Here is a 16,668-nt window from a genome sequence, read left to right on the forward strand (position 1 = left end):
ATGTAACAGCAAATGTTGTTAACAGGGACAATGTGTTAAACTAAAAGCAATATATCAATATCCCTTTTAATACAGTACAAAAAGCTCAGGTTAATTATAGTTGTTGTTAATTTTTAAATTTCCTGATACAATTCAATTTTACCAATTTTAGTGATGTTGTCAGAACTTAGTCTGGAGAAAGTGAAACTTTTGCTATATCTACTAGTTTTTAACTAAAATGTATTGTTAAATTGATTCTGCACTGAGAGCTGAGGCTATTAGTTATTTCTCTATTACAAATTTGAGTATGAGGGAGTGAAGATGTTATCCTGTTCTACTAGCTTGATCCAGCAGATTGTAAAAGGTCACAACCATTTATCAATTTTACAAAAATGCACCTGCCAAGAAACAAATATGGAAACAACATTCAAAATACAGGATGGATGAATGAATGGATGAGTTGCTTTCATCCTAGGTATGAAAATATTAAATTAATATCTATCTGTCTTTCTCTTTTGACCCAATATAAACCAGCCTCCAATAATTCCAATTCTCAAGTCCACCTAAGGGTACATGGAGGCGTATGTTAAAATAGTATTTTGCCCAAAAACTGTCATAGGGATGTCAGAAATATGTCTGGAATACCAGAAACCTATGAGAATATGTGGAAAATGCTTCTTTCCTACATTCTTTCAATTAGAGACACAGAGATTTAGTTTTAAATTTTAATATAGAAAACCTAATTCCCCCCTTTTCTGGCTCCCTAATGGGATGTGTTAATGCACTGATTTGAAATGGTGACAGTAAGTGCTCATGAGCTCTGCATGCTTTCTAAAAGGGTACTGAGCAGGGGCTTCGAGAAAGAAACAGTTCTGTCCAAAACACTGATAACCTCAAACTCATGATGTTAAACCAAAAGAATAGTTATTTAAGATTAGTAACTAAACACTAAATATAAAATTTGGGGAAAAATGAATACAGAAATTATATTCTAGAGGATAACATGTATTTTTGTGTTTCTCGGTACAGTTTGAACCTTAAATAGGAAAGCAGAAATGCATTTTGCTCAAACCTGGATCTAACAAATCTTAATTTAGATATATTATCAACTCTATGGGTATGAAAGATGTATTTGGATTCAGTACAGAGAAGGAATTTAGTTCTAGAGGAAGTTAATTGATTTGGATCAAGAGAAGAAAACTTATGAGTCTAAAGGAGTGTTATTTCTGTGAAATGTTTTTTTAAAAGTATGAAAATACAGAGGCCATGGCAAGTAGAGTGTAATGAATAAAGGTCAGCTTCTGTTATATGGAAGGATAAATATAGGAGGTTAACATGGAAGCCTGCTTCGAGGCAGGACTGGATGTGTGTGAAGTGTCTCCTTTTATTGAAGACTTCAAATGGGTCAAGAGACTCACAACTCTGAGGGAAAACAAGCTTGTCGTATAAATCTAAGGGTTTATCTTACAGTTGAGAAACAACAACATAATGAGGTTAGTCATAAAATTAGCCAGTGGCATGAGTGCCTGTTGTGGGTCCCACCCACTCTGCATGCATATAAAAGGCCTTCTACAGGGAGAAATGTCCAGACTCAAGTTACCCACACTCCTTCTCTACCCAAGGACAACCTCAACAACCAACACCATGTGTGGCAGCTACTACGGAAACTACTATGGTGGCCGTGGCTATGGATGCTGTGGCTATGGTGGCCTGCGCTATGGCTATGGTGGCCTGCGCTATGGCTATGGAGGCCTGGGCTATGACTATGGAGGCCTGGGCTGTGGCTATGGCTGTGGCTATGGATATGGCTCCCGTTCTCTCTGTGGCTGTGGGTATGGATGTGGCTCCAGATATGGCTCTGGTTTTGGATACTACTATTGAAGACGCAGTGTGAGACTCTTAGCTTCAACACCTGGGACACTGGGATTTACCAATATTGAATGCCACATGCTCTGAGCTTCTTACCTGGGTGAAGATCATCCTGCATCGTAGGTTCCTGGTGTGATCTTGCTGAAGACTTACACCCTAGTGTCCTGTGGATCTGGTACCTCAGACTTTTCCTTTCTTAGATTTAACTCCTGAAATTCAAGAGAACTTTGAACTTGTCCTGTGAAGTCCTGTATTATCTCTCATCGAGATGAAACAGTGACAAACCTTGCATTTTGATTTTCATGCAGGACCCATTCTAATGTTTTCCTAATAAACTTTTTCAACCCCTAAAATGATCTTGATTTTCTTTATTTAACATCCAGTATTTTACTTCCCCCTCTATTCTTATTAAAGAAAATGACTGCACTTTTTAGGATGTATAATGCTTTCCTATTTCTACCTCAGTTATTCTAAAAATTCTTGATTTAAGACATTAAGAAGGCAATAATCTTAGCAGTTCTCAATTTTCCACTCTGTTTCAGCTGTGATATATATTATGTTGAGTTATTGATAGAAAAAACAGTGAAATATTTATCAATTTAGTCAAGCAGTGACTGGAAATAGTATCTGCAAGTGCTTTTACATCAAAACCTTCATCTGAATGACATCCCTTTGAAGACATGAATGTTAATGTATGATTCCTGCTTCTAATCTTTGGTTTGGCTCTATTTAAGGAAAGAATATATGTTTCTCCAGTTCAATTGGTAGAGAAGTTCAAACTAAACTAGGCCTGTTCCCAGCTAAGTTTTACGTTCCCTATTTTAGTTTAAAATTTAGTTTTGAAAATGTGACATCAGTCCTAACACCTATAAAGCATTTAAGTTTAGAACCATTTGACAATATTCTACATTCTCTGTCTTGAGATATTTCTTCCTTGTGATTTCTGAGTTCTCAGAGTTTATATCTACAATAATTTGCTTCCCCATCAATTTTCTTTGACTCCTATTTGTAAATCTGACAATTATCTTTTATAATGTTCAACTTTCTGAATCTTATGCTAAGCATGAAAAAATTTAAGTGCTATATTTAGTTTAGGGAAGTCCAGATGCCCCAATTCATTCCAACAGGTTCAAAGTTATAAGGTTGTTGGTGCCACCAGGACGAAATTGACATCTCCAGAATGATCCAAACCAAACAGAAAACATGTTTTCTTCTAATTATGCTTATAAAAGAATCTGTTTTCTAATTTACTTTATTATCAAAGCTTATATTTTATATTTCATATTAAATGGAACTTTAAGGGCCTGCACTCATACATCTCAGGAAATAGTAGACTTTAAACCCATTTTGATCTCTTTATGGGTCATAATCACTGGATACAAAAATGCTTTAGAAATAGACGCAGACTAAGATTGCCATTGATTATGGTTTTGTAAGATCTACACTTGATTCAGTCTTTTTTTTTTGCGGGGATGGGGGGAACTAAGGATTGAACTCAGGGGGACTAAACTACTGAGATACATCCCAGCCCTATTTTCTATTTTATTTAGAGACAGAGCCTCATTGAGTTGCTTAGTGCCTCCTTTTTGTTGAGGCTGGCTTTGAACTCCTAATTCTCCTGCCTCAGCCTCTTGAGCCACTGGGATTACAGGTGTGTGCCACCGTGCCAGGCTACTTGATTCTGTCTTAATGCCATCTAAAATTGATTAGAATTCTTGGAAGCTCTGACATTTTGAATTTGAAGTTAAAAGCCACCATTAATGTCCTCAGATAAACATGTCTTTTACACTGACATTGATTCGTTCACTTCTTTGAAGTCCTCAAATTGTGACTATCTCATATTGCACTTGAAATGCGCTGATATTTTGCACTTTACACTATTCTTTATTTATGTCTCTCTTTCCCCCAAAGGAAGGAACGTCTACTTCAACAGCATAGCTGCATTTACCTTATTTAGTAATATGCACAAAACACTTCCCAAATTGCTGCACTGAATCAGGAAACAGATCCGCTATTTAATGGCTTTTTTCAAATTATATAATTTCTTTGGTATTGGTATTCTCATATAAAAGTAAGTAGAATGATAGAACCTGCATTCTAGGGATGTTATTAGACATAAATATGTTAAAACATGCAAAGTGCTTAGAACAATGTCTAGTATTTAATAAGTATAACTTTTAACTATTATATGTATGTTTTTGCTCTTTTCATATAAAATATTATTTGGTTGTACGTATCATATTTTATTTATAGAATTAATATGTCAAAATTTCATGTAAATAATTTATATTTATAATTTAAATAATAATAAATAGCATTTATTTGTCATTTATTACAGAGGAATCACTGAGCCTATTCTTTCATATAGGTACTTAATCCTCATGAAAGTACTTTTGTTACAGAAATCTCAAAACAGCTTAATGTTGCCTTAAAAGACGTCCATTTGTAAACTGAGTGAAACAAACAAACAAAAAGTGCATCAATTTCTCATTGGCAGGTTTAGCATGACAAAAGAAATGCTTCATATTCACTGACTAGATGTTTCTTTATATTTAAAAGAAACTTATTTGCATTTGTTAATCGGCCATAGATTTTTTTCTCACCAAATATTTTATGAAAAAATTATTATTAATTGTTAAGGGTTATTTAATTGTTAAAGACTATTGTAAAGTTAAAATATATTTGGAGTAAAAAATTATTTTTTACCTCCTCCCTCTAATAAAAATTTGCATTTTCCCTCCTCTATTTTTTGCCTGTCATGTTATTTGTGAAATTACGATTTTCTCATGTTGGACATCTAGAATCTTTTCTGCCCAACTCTTACTTTCTTTGGTTTAATGTTTGTCTTTGTTTGCCTCTTTTCCAAACTCCAGGATAATTTCTCAATAGCTTCCACTCTTCTTATCTCCTGTTAAATTTTCTGCCATTTTTTTTTAATTTACAAGTTTTCTTATGGTAAGTACATACTTTCCTTTTTAAGATTTTGCTATTTGCTGGTATACTTGTTATAACATTACATGTTTAATGGCTCTTAAATATTATGAATTTTAGAAATTCAAATACTGTGTTCAAGTGTTTTCCCATCTTTTTTATAGTACTGTTTTGAAAGTTGGATGCTTTCGGAGTTCTCAGCTTAATCTTTTGATTTTGACAGCTATTCATTTCATATGGCTATTCTTTAGAAAGAATGATCTACATACCCAATACTCAGGGTAAAAGTTTGTCCCATCAGACATCATGCTTGTTCATATGCAAATCTTTCATATGTGGACATTTATAAATGAAAATGTTTAGGTTTATAATTTTACTTTGCCTCTTTAACAAGATCTGTTACTCTCAAGGGGTGACCGTGAAGTGTGTGCAGTGGAGGTGCTGCTTCCCAATACCATGTGACGATGTTACCTTTCAGGTTGTTGTGACAGTCTTGCTGATCTGTGCCAGCATGTTAATGATGCCATACTTCAAATTCCTTTAATATTCTCCCAGATGTTTTTCTTTCCCCCTTAAGATACATGGAATCCTAAGTTATTGACTATATTTTTTTCCAGAATTCTTGTCAATTTTCACAAAAAATTAATAAAGACACATCATTATGTATTTCATTTTATATGTAGATTTTTGATATTCAATTGATTTTTAAATATTGTACAGTTTTTGATTTATTATTCTAATAATTTTAACAACTTTATGGATATTTGGTTGACAGACTTGTAGGCATATACTTGTGAAAACATCATCATAGTCTATATCATATTAGTATCCATCACTTCCAAAAACTTATGCCATTATTCTTTATTATTTTATTATTAGTTTAGTACATAATTACCATAGTATTTACACTGTTATAAAAACCTTGAGTATGAAATTTGAAAAAAAATTATGAATAAATGCAAATTTTAAAACCTACTTTTGAATAACCATTTAATCAAGGTATAAATCAAATGGAAATTATAAAATATCTTAAGACAACAGAAAACGAAAGCATGCTAAATGTATGTGATGCAGCAGAAAAAGTCTCAAGAGGCCAGTTTATAGCAATACACACATATGCTAAAAAAGAAGAAAGATTTCAAAGGGATAAAATGAGTTTATACCTCACACAAGTAAACTAATAAGAAAAAACTAAGCCCATATTTGACAAAAGGAAAAAAATTAATGAAGGTTAAAACTGAAATAAATGAAAGAGAATAAAAAGACAATAGATCACCAAAACGAGTAGTTGGTTTTGGGAAATACAAAATCAACAAAGCATTAATTACACATAGTAGGGGAAAAATGATGAGACTAAATACAATCTGTAATGAAACTGAAGACATTACAACCAATACCACAGAAGTAAAAGAGATCGTACAGAACTATTAGAAAGGACATGGACAACCTATGCCAATCCTATGTAATGTAGCACTGGAAGTTCTAGCCAGAACATTGGGCAAGAACAATAATAAAAGACATTTAAATCAGAAAACAAGTAAAATTATCTGTTTGTAAATGGTATTATCTTTTGTATAGAAAATCCTAATGATCTAACAAGGAAATATTAGAATGAATAAGCCAATTCAATAAATTTGTAGGATACAAATTTAACAATCAAAATCACTTTTGTTTCTGTAAATTAGCAATAAATTTTATAAAAATAAAATTAAGAAAAAATCCTATTTACAATAGCATCAAAAGAATAAATATGTAGAAATAAACTTAATGAAAGATGTGAAAGATTTATATATTGAAAACTCTAAAGTACTGATGAATGAAATGAAAACAGACAATAACAAGTAGAAAGACATCTTGTTCTGTGATTGAGAAGAATTAATACTATTAAAATGGTCATGCTACCCCAAACAATCTTAAGTTCTAATAAAATTCTATCAAAATCCCAATGTCAGTTTTTACAGAAATAGAAAAAATAATCTAAAAATTCACATGGACCCACAAACGACCTTGAATAGTCAAAACAGGGTTGAGACTGGTGGTCTCATACCTCCTAATTTCAAAATATTTAGAAAAAAATAATCTAGAAAAGTACAGTAATTAAAACAAAGTGCAACTGACACTAAAATAGGCAAAGAAAACAATGAAACAGAGCACAGTCCCAGCATAAACCCATACATAGACCATCAAATAGACTTTGATAGCATTGCTCAAAATACAAAATAGGGAAAGGGAAGTTTTTGATATTGGGTTAGGAAAACCTGACAACCACAGAGAAAACATTAACTGTATTCTTATTTTATACAACACACACACACACACACACACACACACAATCAATTCAAAACCTATTAAAGACATAAATGTAAGACTCAAACCCTAACATGTCTGTAAGAAAACATAAATGAAGAACTCTTGGCATTGACTTTGGCAGTGATTTCCTGGATGTGACACCCCAAATACAGGCAACAAAAGCAAAATTTAACAAGTGGACTAAAGAAAGTTCTTACACATGTATGGATACCTTTAATTTCTTTCAGAAATATAGATCTTAAAAACTATTATAATATTCTTTTCTTTCCTGGAAATATGTGATGACTCAATGAATTACATTATGTGTTATCACATTTTTTTATTCTAAATTCAATGTAAATGCTATGTGCTTGGTAAAATATACATTTTGATTATATTTTATACAGATCTGGGAGATACTTGTTGGTACCTTTTTCAACCATATAGATTGCTTCCTATTGCAAGCCATTGAGAGTTCAGAATGAGGTATTTCCTTAAGTAATGTACCTGAAAGAGACTTTAGCTCATACAAAAGCAACAGCTGCAAACACCCATATCTGCAGACCTAGAAATAATGAAGATATGCAAATATATATAAAATACACCATGTGTTTGCAAATGAATTTACATATGATGAAAAAGAAAATTGGAATTTTTTTTTCTAAAATTTGACTCATGAAAACATGAAAAAAATGGATTTGCCCCGTAAAATCTTTAGATGTTATGGAAATTAATAAATTTATGACTCTATTCATAACTAGTTTAGAATTTGGATGTTAGTTTTAGAACACCAAACAACACTTAGTGAAGAATCCTTTTATAACAATGAGAAGTATACAAGAGGTCTTTAATAAATAGTATCTGGATAGTAGCCAGGAAATCCATGCGTTTCAAAACTGCAGGAGTCATAGCAGGCACATCTGTAGTTCCTACAGCTGGAAATACAACTATAGCTGCAACCCAGGTCACTGGAGCCTCAGGCTGCCACAGTCAATGCCATAACAGCCTATGGTACCAGAAATGAAAGGTCTAGTTGAGGACTTGAACCAATCCCTTGGTTTTGAATTTCATAACCTGAACAGTATGTGAAAAAGCCAGATAGGCTGGACTCATTTCCAAACTGGTTAACCATAAGAAAAATTTCAAGAATTCATTCCTCATAACCAATATACCAGGGACTCTATTGTGGAGTCAGGATGCTAATAATGTAGTCAGGTGCCTTAAATACAAAACTTGTTTTCTAAATATACAGTGTTTGTTTACTTGTGAACTCAGTCTCATGAGAACTTATAAAAAGTGAAAAAAACTCATTCTATTTATTATTATTATTAGTAGTAGTAGTAGGGTTGATTTAATACTTATTTTATCTTGATGAGAAATCAAAAAAAATGGCATGGGGAGATGTAGGAGACCATCAATAGGAGGTGGAGGAAGAGTCATAAAGACAGGATAAATTGAGTGAATACAGATGGATCTATTTTATGTTTAATACGGTGTTTTATTTTCATGTGAAAAAGAATATCTTGTTGAATTGCTTTTCACATAGAATCATAGATGTTAAAACCCTACTTCTTCTGTGTTAGAGCCTTTTATTTCATGTGTTCCTTTTGTATTTGCAAAAGCTTTGCATTTGAGGTTGAAATCCTAGATAAGCACAGAAACAGTTTGAGAATCAGCTTTACTTGCTTAGAATATAGACTACATAGCCCTTTGTTCAAGAATATGTTATGTTCCACATTCATGGTATTTTTATGTTTATTTCAAATTACTACAGAAGGTTTCAGAGTATTTAAATTCCCTGATGCCTATCAAAATCCTGAGGACATTAATGTCTTAATCACAATTTTTCTGGTGAATCTATCTCTTATGAAACCTTAGATTTTCCTGAATACACCAAGACCTTTATTTCTAGCTGCCTAATCTTACAGACTATAATATTTGACTCACCAAAGGTAATGAATTTGTTTGAACGGGTTAATGCATATCTTAAACTTCATTCATATTGTTGCACGTAGTACAAAATAGGAATTCATGCAATTTATCTAATAATGTAATTAATTCCACATGTTTAGCTTCCAAATTCCCAGAATATTTTGAAGTTAAAGAAATACAACAAAAGGAAACAGAGGAATGTATAATCAGAAAGATATATAAAGTTACAAGGATAATTCTTAATCTTTAATTGACACGGACCACCTTATAAATAAAGCACACATGGAATTCCAAAATTTTGCTTAGATTTTAAGAAATCCTAGAGACTCTGTCTTCATTAACCTTACACATAGTAAGGAGATATTTATTCTGTTATCAATCTCAATTTAAACAAACTACTCCACATTTTATTTTTTCAGTTTTTTTTTACTTATTATTTATAACTCTATTATTAACACTTCATTTTAAGCATATGGGATGTAGAAATTAAAAAGTCATTAAGGTGCCTATTCTCATGATTCTGGGGGATGACGGGCAATGTAAGACAAGGAAATTCAGAATTTAATGAAGTAATTTCTGAAAGTGATGAGAATTCATAAAATCATATAAATCAATTAGTTGAATAATTTTTAATCATTAATATGGAGGAGTCAATATTAAATATGGAGGTCAGAGATTATAGACATGGTTCTGTGATACCAGAATGTGGATTAGAATTCAGAAATTCCTGCAACTATTTTCAGAAAGAGGGGTCAGCAGTACAAAGGCAAAAGTCTTCAAAGGGAAGATCTTGGTTTCTCTGAGGTGCTAGAGACCCACCATGTTTGAAGCATGGTAAACTGGAAGGGAAGTAGTAGGAGATGTTATCAGAGAGATGTGACAGAGTATCGAATGACATTTATTCTTCATGTAATGGAAATCTATGAAGAATACACTTCCAGGGGAAGACTGTGGTGTGAGTTTGTTGTGCTGTGGGAAAAAGAGACATGTGCCATCATGAGAATCATGGACTCTTGTTTTGGTGATGTCAAATTTCTGATGGCTATTAAAGAAAAAAATAAAATTATCAACTAGACAGTTGAATATATAATCAAAAAAGCATGAAGATGTAGGAAGGCCATGAACACAGTTTTGAGAATGAGGTCAAGTGGTGGGAAAGATTTTTTTTTTCTTAATCCTGAAAAGAGAAAATTGGAAGTAAAAGAAGAGAGTCTAATGCAAAGGATAACAAAAGAAAGAGCCTGTCAAGAAAGAAGAGGAAATCCAACTGACCTAAATTTTGTTTCAGAGCTTCATTTTTATGAATACAGAGAAATGAACTGTACTTCCATCAGGCAACAATTGACGGGGACACTTTCAGTGGAGCAGTGGGTCAATGGTTTGGACGATTGAGACAAACTGTGGTAAGAAAGAAGGTGGAAGTAGCCATCTTAGGCACACATTTGCAAAATTGTCTGTTAAAAGGATAATTTATTAAGAAAGTACTTTGGGAAACTAAAGGGAGTAAATTGGAGAAATGTTTGCTTGCAGTTTGTTTAGCATTCATTAATTACATTGTAGCGAAGCATTAATTGTATTTCCGAGCATCAGGGTAGACAAACCCTCTTTACAAAATAGAAGGCCAACATACGTTAACAGGTAGAACGAGGATTTTTAAGGCAGTGAAATTGTTTTTCACAATACTATAATGGTGGGTGGATGTCTTTAAGCATTCGTCAAAACCTAAAGAAAGAAAGTACAACAACCAAGAATGAACAGTAAACATGAACTACAGACTCCAGTGATAAAAATGTGTCAGCAAAGTTTCATCTGTCATAGATGCACTGATCTGGTGGACAGTGTCCACAGTGAGGGGGGACAGGGCTGTATTGGAATTCTCTCTACTTTCTTCTCAACTCTACTGAAACTAAAAACCTGCTCACAAAATTAATTTCACCATTAAACAAAAAACGAAGTTCCATGGTGTGTAAAGACTCATAGATTATAAAAACAAATATCAGTTCTTCATAAGAGATGAATCATTCCTGAAAAGAAATTCTAAGAGAATTGTTCTCATAAATATTTATAATGGGAAGCTTGAGTTATATGACAGACTACTACAGATGTTTTATCCAGTTATAAAATGACTTGCCTGATGATTATTTTGTTAATTAACTAGTCATACCTTTTGCTGTTCCACAAATTTATATAATAAATAAGACTTTTAAGACTTAAAAAATGGCTACAATATTATTTCAACTAATGGTCATTAATAAAATAAAGGTTAAAAAATATACATTAAAATTCATGGAAAATTATGGTATTTAATTTAATCATTAATAGAAAAAATGCTCTGTTATATGAAGAGGCTGTTTTTTTCTTGACTAATAAGAATTACTGTCAAGGCAGATGAACTGAGTGGGCTGAAAATATTGTGACCAGCATCAAAGGAGGGTCAGCTAAAGTGCATAGGGGTCCTTGTCCTGAACCCTCTTCATGGCTTCATGAGCCAACTCCATCTCCTTGACTCGGCTTGGAAGTAATATGAAGAACACAAAGCATCACTGGGGTGTCACACTTTGGAGGTTAATTTTGTAAATGTTTGTATAATCACACCTCCTTGCATGTTCCCAAAGGGTGGGTGTTTAGAAAATAACAAGTTTCACTTCATTTTGCTGTGTGTTTAAGAGCCTGGGTAATCAGACTGGAAATAATGAAATCTTAAAATATTTTAATGGTTACTCAGAGCGTTCCGTATAATTGATTAAAAGTAGACTTCTGATTTTACATTGTATGTCTTTACAAAGGAATTTATGTTCATCTAATAGATTGGTAAAATCAAATATTTGAAGGAAATAAAATACCACTTAGAATAGTGACTGATTACATCCCAAACTCTCAACAGATTCTTCTGTTGATTAGAGGGGAATTTAATTAAATCAGTCTTGGGAAACAACAGTATTTCAAATAGATTAAAGCTCATAAGCATATAACTGGCACATATTCTTAAACTTCTAAGAAGTTACAAAATGTTATCTATTAAAAATGGCAATGGAGTCAGGCATGGTGGCACATACTTATAATCCCAGTGACCCAGAAGGTTGAGACAGAGGATGACAAGATCAAGGCTAGCTTTAGCAATTTAGCAAGGCCCTAAACAAATTAATGAGATTATATATCAAAATAATGTTGTGATAATAAACAAAAAGGGCTTGGGGTGTAGCTCAGTGAGAAATCACCCCTGTGTTAAATCTCCAGTACAAAAAAAAAAAAAAAAAGAAAGAAAGAAAAAAGGCAACGTTTAAAAGAGTTAATAAAATTGAATACATTATTATTATTTTATTACTATTATTATCATAATCATCATCATCTTTATTATTTCTGGTGATAGTCAAAGAAAATTTGAAATCCATAGATGAAACTATTTTTACTGCCCTGAAGAAGAATTAGACATATGCAAATTAAGCAAGTTGTGTGAATAAAAACAAAAATGTAGAGATGCAGTTGGCTTAGGCTAGTTAGTCACAAAACTTCTGAACACTGGCTCTTATTTTTATACACAGGTGAATAACATTAAAATTTTCTATGCTGCATTCTTTTTAGGTGGAGAGAGTGCTGACAATGAAGATGATAAATAATTAAAAAAAAAAAAAAACTATAGGCAAAATGCTTTGGTTAAAAAGTAATTACTTTTAGCTGTGGAAGGAGTAGAGTATAGATTCTATTTTGTACCAAGAGCAAATCAAAGTTGGTTTGCTAAAATGGTACATTTAGAAATGCTGCATGCTAACTGGAGCTCAAATTAATATGTGGTGCAATGCAGGGTTTTGTATGTACGACTGTCTCATTATTAGCATTGAATTCTTTCAGAGCAAAACTACTCAAAATATAAAAAATAAAACAAACAAGCTTCCTTAGTAACTCTGAGGCTTGATCTTGTGATTGAAAAACAACAAAGTAGTGAGATCAGTCATAAAATTAGCCAATGGCACAACATGCCTTGTGGGTCCCACCCACATTGAAGGCATATAAAAGGCCTTCTACAGGGAGAAATGTCCAGACTCAAGTTACCCCTGCTCCTTCTCTATCCAAGGGCAACCTCAACAACCAACACCATGTGTGGCAGCTACTACGGAAACTACTATGGTGGCCGTGGCTATGGATGCTGTGGCTATGGAGGCCTACGCTATGGCTATGGAGGCCTGGGCTGTGGCTATGGAGGCCTGGGCTGTGGCTATGGCTGTGGCTTCCGCAGACTGGGCTGTGGCTATGGCTGTGGCTATGGATATGGCTCCCGCTCTCTCTGTGGCTGTGGTTATGGATGTGGCTCTGGCTTTGGATACTACTATTGAGGAGATTGTGGGAGTGTCATCTGCCACACAGATGATGTCATGATTCACCATCCCTGAATCCCATGCCCTTATGCCAAAACACTAAATTACACCTCAAACTTCTGATAACATCTGTTGATGACCTGAAATCTGGTGGCCCCATGTTGATTTAGCATTCTTAGTTCTCCACCTCGTGTTTAGCCTCAGAATGAGTGAGATAATGTGATGTTAATCCTGCAAACTTACTTATCTCCTTCAACAGAGTGAAGCGGATTTGCCTTAGCTTATTGATTTTTATGTATTATTTTGTTTCTTACTATTTTTAATAAACTTTAATAACCTGAAATAAAAACCCTGGTTTTCATTCTATTTATTACATGTGGTCTAATTTATTTTATCTTTTTGACTTTTTAAATTTGTTTCTTCAAAAGATTGAAATTGCCTGTTTTTTCCAAATATTATCTTAATATTTCTGCCTTACTTTCTCTAGCACTTCTAAAATCGTGAACTTTTTTTATTATTAGTTGTTCAAAACATTACATAGCTCTTGACATATCACATTTCATACATTTGATTCAAGTGGGTTATGAATTCCCATTTTTCCACTGTATACAGATTGCAGAATCACATCAGTTACACATCCAAGTTTTTACATACTGTCATACTAGTGTCTGTTGTATTTTGCTGCCTTTCCTATCCTCTACTATCCCCCCTCCCCTCCCCTCCTCTCCCATCTTCTCTCTCTACCCCATCTACTGTAATTCATTTCCCTCCCTTGTTCTTTTCCCTTTCCCCTCACTTCCTCTTATATGTAATTTTGTATAAAGATGAGGGTCTCCTCCCATTTCCATGCAATTTCCCTTCTCCCTTTCTCTCCCACCTCTCGTCCCTGTTTAATGTTAATCTTCTTCTCATGCTCTTCCCCCATGCTCTGTTCTTAGTTGCTCTCCTTATATCAAAAAAGACATTTAGCATTTGTTTTTTAGGGATTGGCTAGCTTCACTTAGCATAATCTGCTCTAGTGCCATCCATTTCCCTGCAAATGCCATGATTTTGTCATTTTTTATTGCTGAGTAATACTCCATTGTGTATAAATGCCACATTTTTTTTATCCATTCATCTATTGAAGGTCATCTAGGTTGGTTCCACAGACTAGCTATTGTGAATTGTGCTGCTATGAACATCGATGAAGCAGTATCCCTATAGTACGCTCTTTTAAGGTCTTTAGGGAATAGTCCGAGAAGGGGAATAGCTGGGTCAAATGGTGATTCCATTCCCAGCTTTCCAAGAAATCTCCATACTGCTTTCCAAATTGGCCACACCAATTTGCAGTCCCACCAGCAATGTACAAGTGTACCCTTTTCCCCACATCCTCGCCAGCACTTGTTGTTGTTTAACTTCATAATGGCTGCCAATCTTATTGGAGTGATATGGTATATTAGGGTGGTTTTGATTTACATTTCTCTGACTGCTAGAGATGGTGAGCATTTTTTCATGTACTTGTTGATTGTTTGTATGTCCTCCTCTGAGAAGTGTCTGTTCAGGTCTTTGGCCCATTTGTTGATTGGGTTATTTGTTTTCTTATTGTTTAATTTTTTGAGTTCTTTGTATACTCTGGATATTAGGGCTCTATCTGAAGTGTGAGGAGTAAAGATTTGTTCCCAGGATGTAGGCTCCCTATTTATCTCTCTTATTGTTTCTCTTGCTGAGAAAAACTTTTTATTTTGAATGAGTCCCATTTGTTGATTCTTGTTTTTAACTCTTGTGCTATGGGTGCCCTATTAAGGAATTTGGAGCCCGACCCCACAATATGTAGATCGGAGCCAACTTTTTCTTCTATCAGATGCAGAGTCTCTGTTTTGATATCCAGCTCCTTGATCCATTTTGACTTAACTTTTGTGCATGGAAAGAGAAAGGCATTCAGATTCATTTTGTTGCATATGGATTTCCAGTTTTCCCAGCACCATTTGTTGAAGATGCTATCCTTCTTCCATTGCATGCTTTTAGCCCCTTTGTCAAAAATAAGATAGTTGTAACTTTGTGGATTGGTCTCTGTGTCCTCTATTCTGTACCATTGGTCCACCCACCTGTTTTGGTACCAGTACCATGCTGTTTTTGTTACTATTGCTCTGTAGTATAGTTTGAAGTCTGGTATTGCTATACCGCCTGATTCACTCTTCCTGCTTATAATTGCTTTTGCTATTCTGGGTCTTTTATTTTTGCATATGAATTTCATGATTGCTTTATCTATTTCTATAAGAAATGCCGTTGGGATTTTGATTGGCATTGCATTAAACCTATAGAGAACTTTTGGTAATATCACCATTTTGATGATGTTAGTTCTGCCTATCCATGAACAGGGTGTATTTTTCCATCTTCTAAGATCTTCTTCTATTTCTCTCTTTAGGGTTCTGTAGTTTTCAGTGTATAAATCTTTCACCCCTTTTGTTAGGTTGATTCCCAAGTATTTTATTTTATTTTTTTGAGGATATTGTGAATGGGGTGGTTGTCCTCATTTCCATTTCAGAAGATTTGTCGCTGATTTTCAGGAATGCCTACGTTTTTTAATCCTCTTCCTCTTGCTTTTTCTCTCTCTTCTTCTCTCCCTTCCTTTCTTGCTGTTTTTTTTTTTTCTGTATTTTTTTTTTTCTGCAGAAATCCCAATGTAAATGGTATTGGCTGGTGGAGTTTATCAGCTATTCTATTTGAATCTTAAGTGCTCCCCAAATGTCCAAGTGGTAAAAGCTCTGTCCTCAGTGTGGCACTATTTGGAGGTGGTAGAAATGTTAAGGAGTAAAGCTGAGTGGGAGGTCTTTGGGTCATTAGGAATGTGCTCCTGAAGGGGATTGTGGGACCCAAGTCTCTTGTTTACTGTCTTTCTCTTCTTGGCTGTGGGGTGAGTGGTTTTGATCTACTACAGGCTTCTGCCATCATGCAGTACCTCACCATAATCTCGAAGCAAAGAAGCTAGTGAACAATGGAATAAAACCTCCAAAATTGTGATACAAAATGAACCTTTTGTCTTTATAAGTTTACCTCAAATATTTGTCTAAGAGATGAAAAGCTGACTATCAGAATTTTTTTTTTTTAACATGAGTGGGGTGTTTGATTTTATTATAAATCTGATGATGTTTTGGAGCCTTTGGTATTGGTTTTTAGGAGGAATTTGGCATAGTTGGAAGAAGCCAATTTTTTTTAAATGTCTACAATGCTATAGGCAGAGCTTACTGGGCGATTCTTTTGGAGACTCTGAAGATCAGAATGCTGATAGAAATGTTTATAGTAATGATCATGCTGGTGATGATTCAGATGAAAATGAGTATTCTATTGGGACTGGAATAGAGTCAACTCCTATTGA

The 16,668-nt window shown here is 34.0% G+C and overlaps 2 protein-coding genes across 2 annotated transcripts; both read left to right on the forward strand.

Annotated features, from left to right (window-relative positions):
• Positions 1-1,560: 1,560 nt before the first annotated feature.
• Positions 1,561-1,860, forward strand: LOC114087776 (keratin-associated protein 6-5-like). Its single transcript, XM_027929336.2, has one exon. It carries the CDS (start codon positions 1,561-1,563, stop codon positions 1,858-1,860), a length of 300 nt encoding a protein of 99 aa, XP_027785137.2.
• An 11,171-nt stretch (positions 1,861-13,031) lies between these two features.
• Positions 13,032-13,331, forward strand: LOC114087777 (keratin-associated protein 6-1-like). The gene has a single exon (XM_027929337.1). It carries the CDS (start codon positions 13,032-13,034, stop codon positions 13,329-13,331), a length of 300 nt encoding a protein of 99 aa, XP_027785138.1.
• The last annotated feature ends 3,337 nt before the right edge of the window (positions 13,332-16,668 follow it).

This window comes from Marmota flaviventris, chromosome 8, assembly GCF_047511675.1.
Source record: "Marmota flaviventris isolate mMarFla1 chromosome 8, mMarFla1.hap1, whole genome shotgun sequence".
In the NCBI taxonomy this organism is placed as follows: Eukaryota; Metazoa; Chordata; class Mammalia; order Rodentia; family Sciuridae; genus Marmota; species Marmota flaviventris.

What these genes read in the sequence shown, in the direction of transcription:
- LOC114087776 (XM_027929336.2), top strand. Translation starts at nt 1,561, where the DNA reads ATGTCCAGACTCAAGTTACCCACACTCCTTCTCTACCCAAGGACAACC.
- LOC114087777 (XM_027929337.1), top strand. Translation starts at nt 13,032, where the DNA reads ATGTCCAGACTCAAGTTACCCCTGCTCCTTCTCTATCCAAGGGCAACC.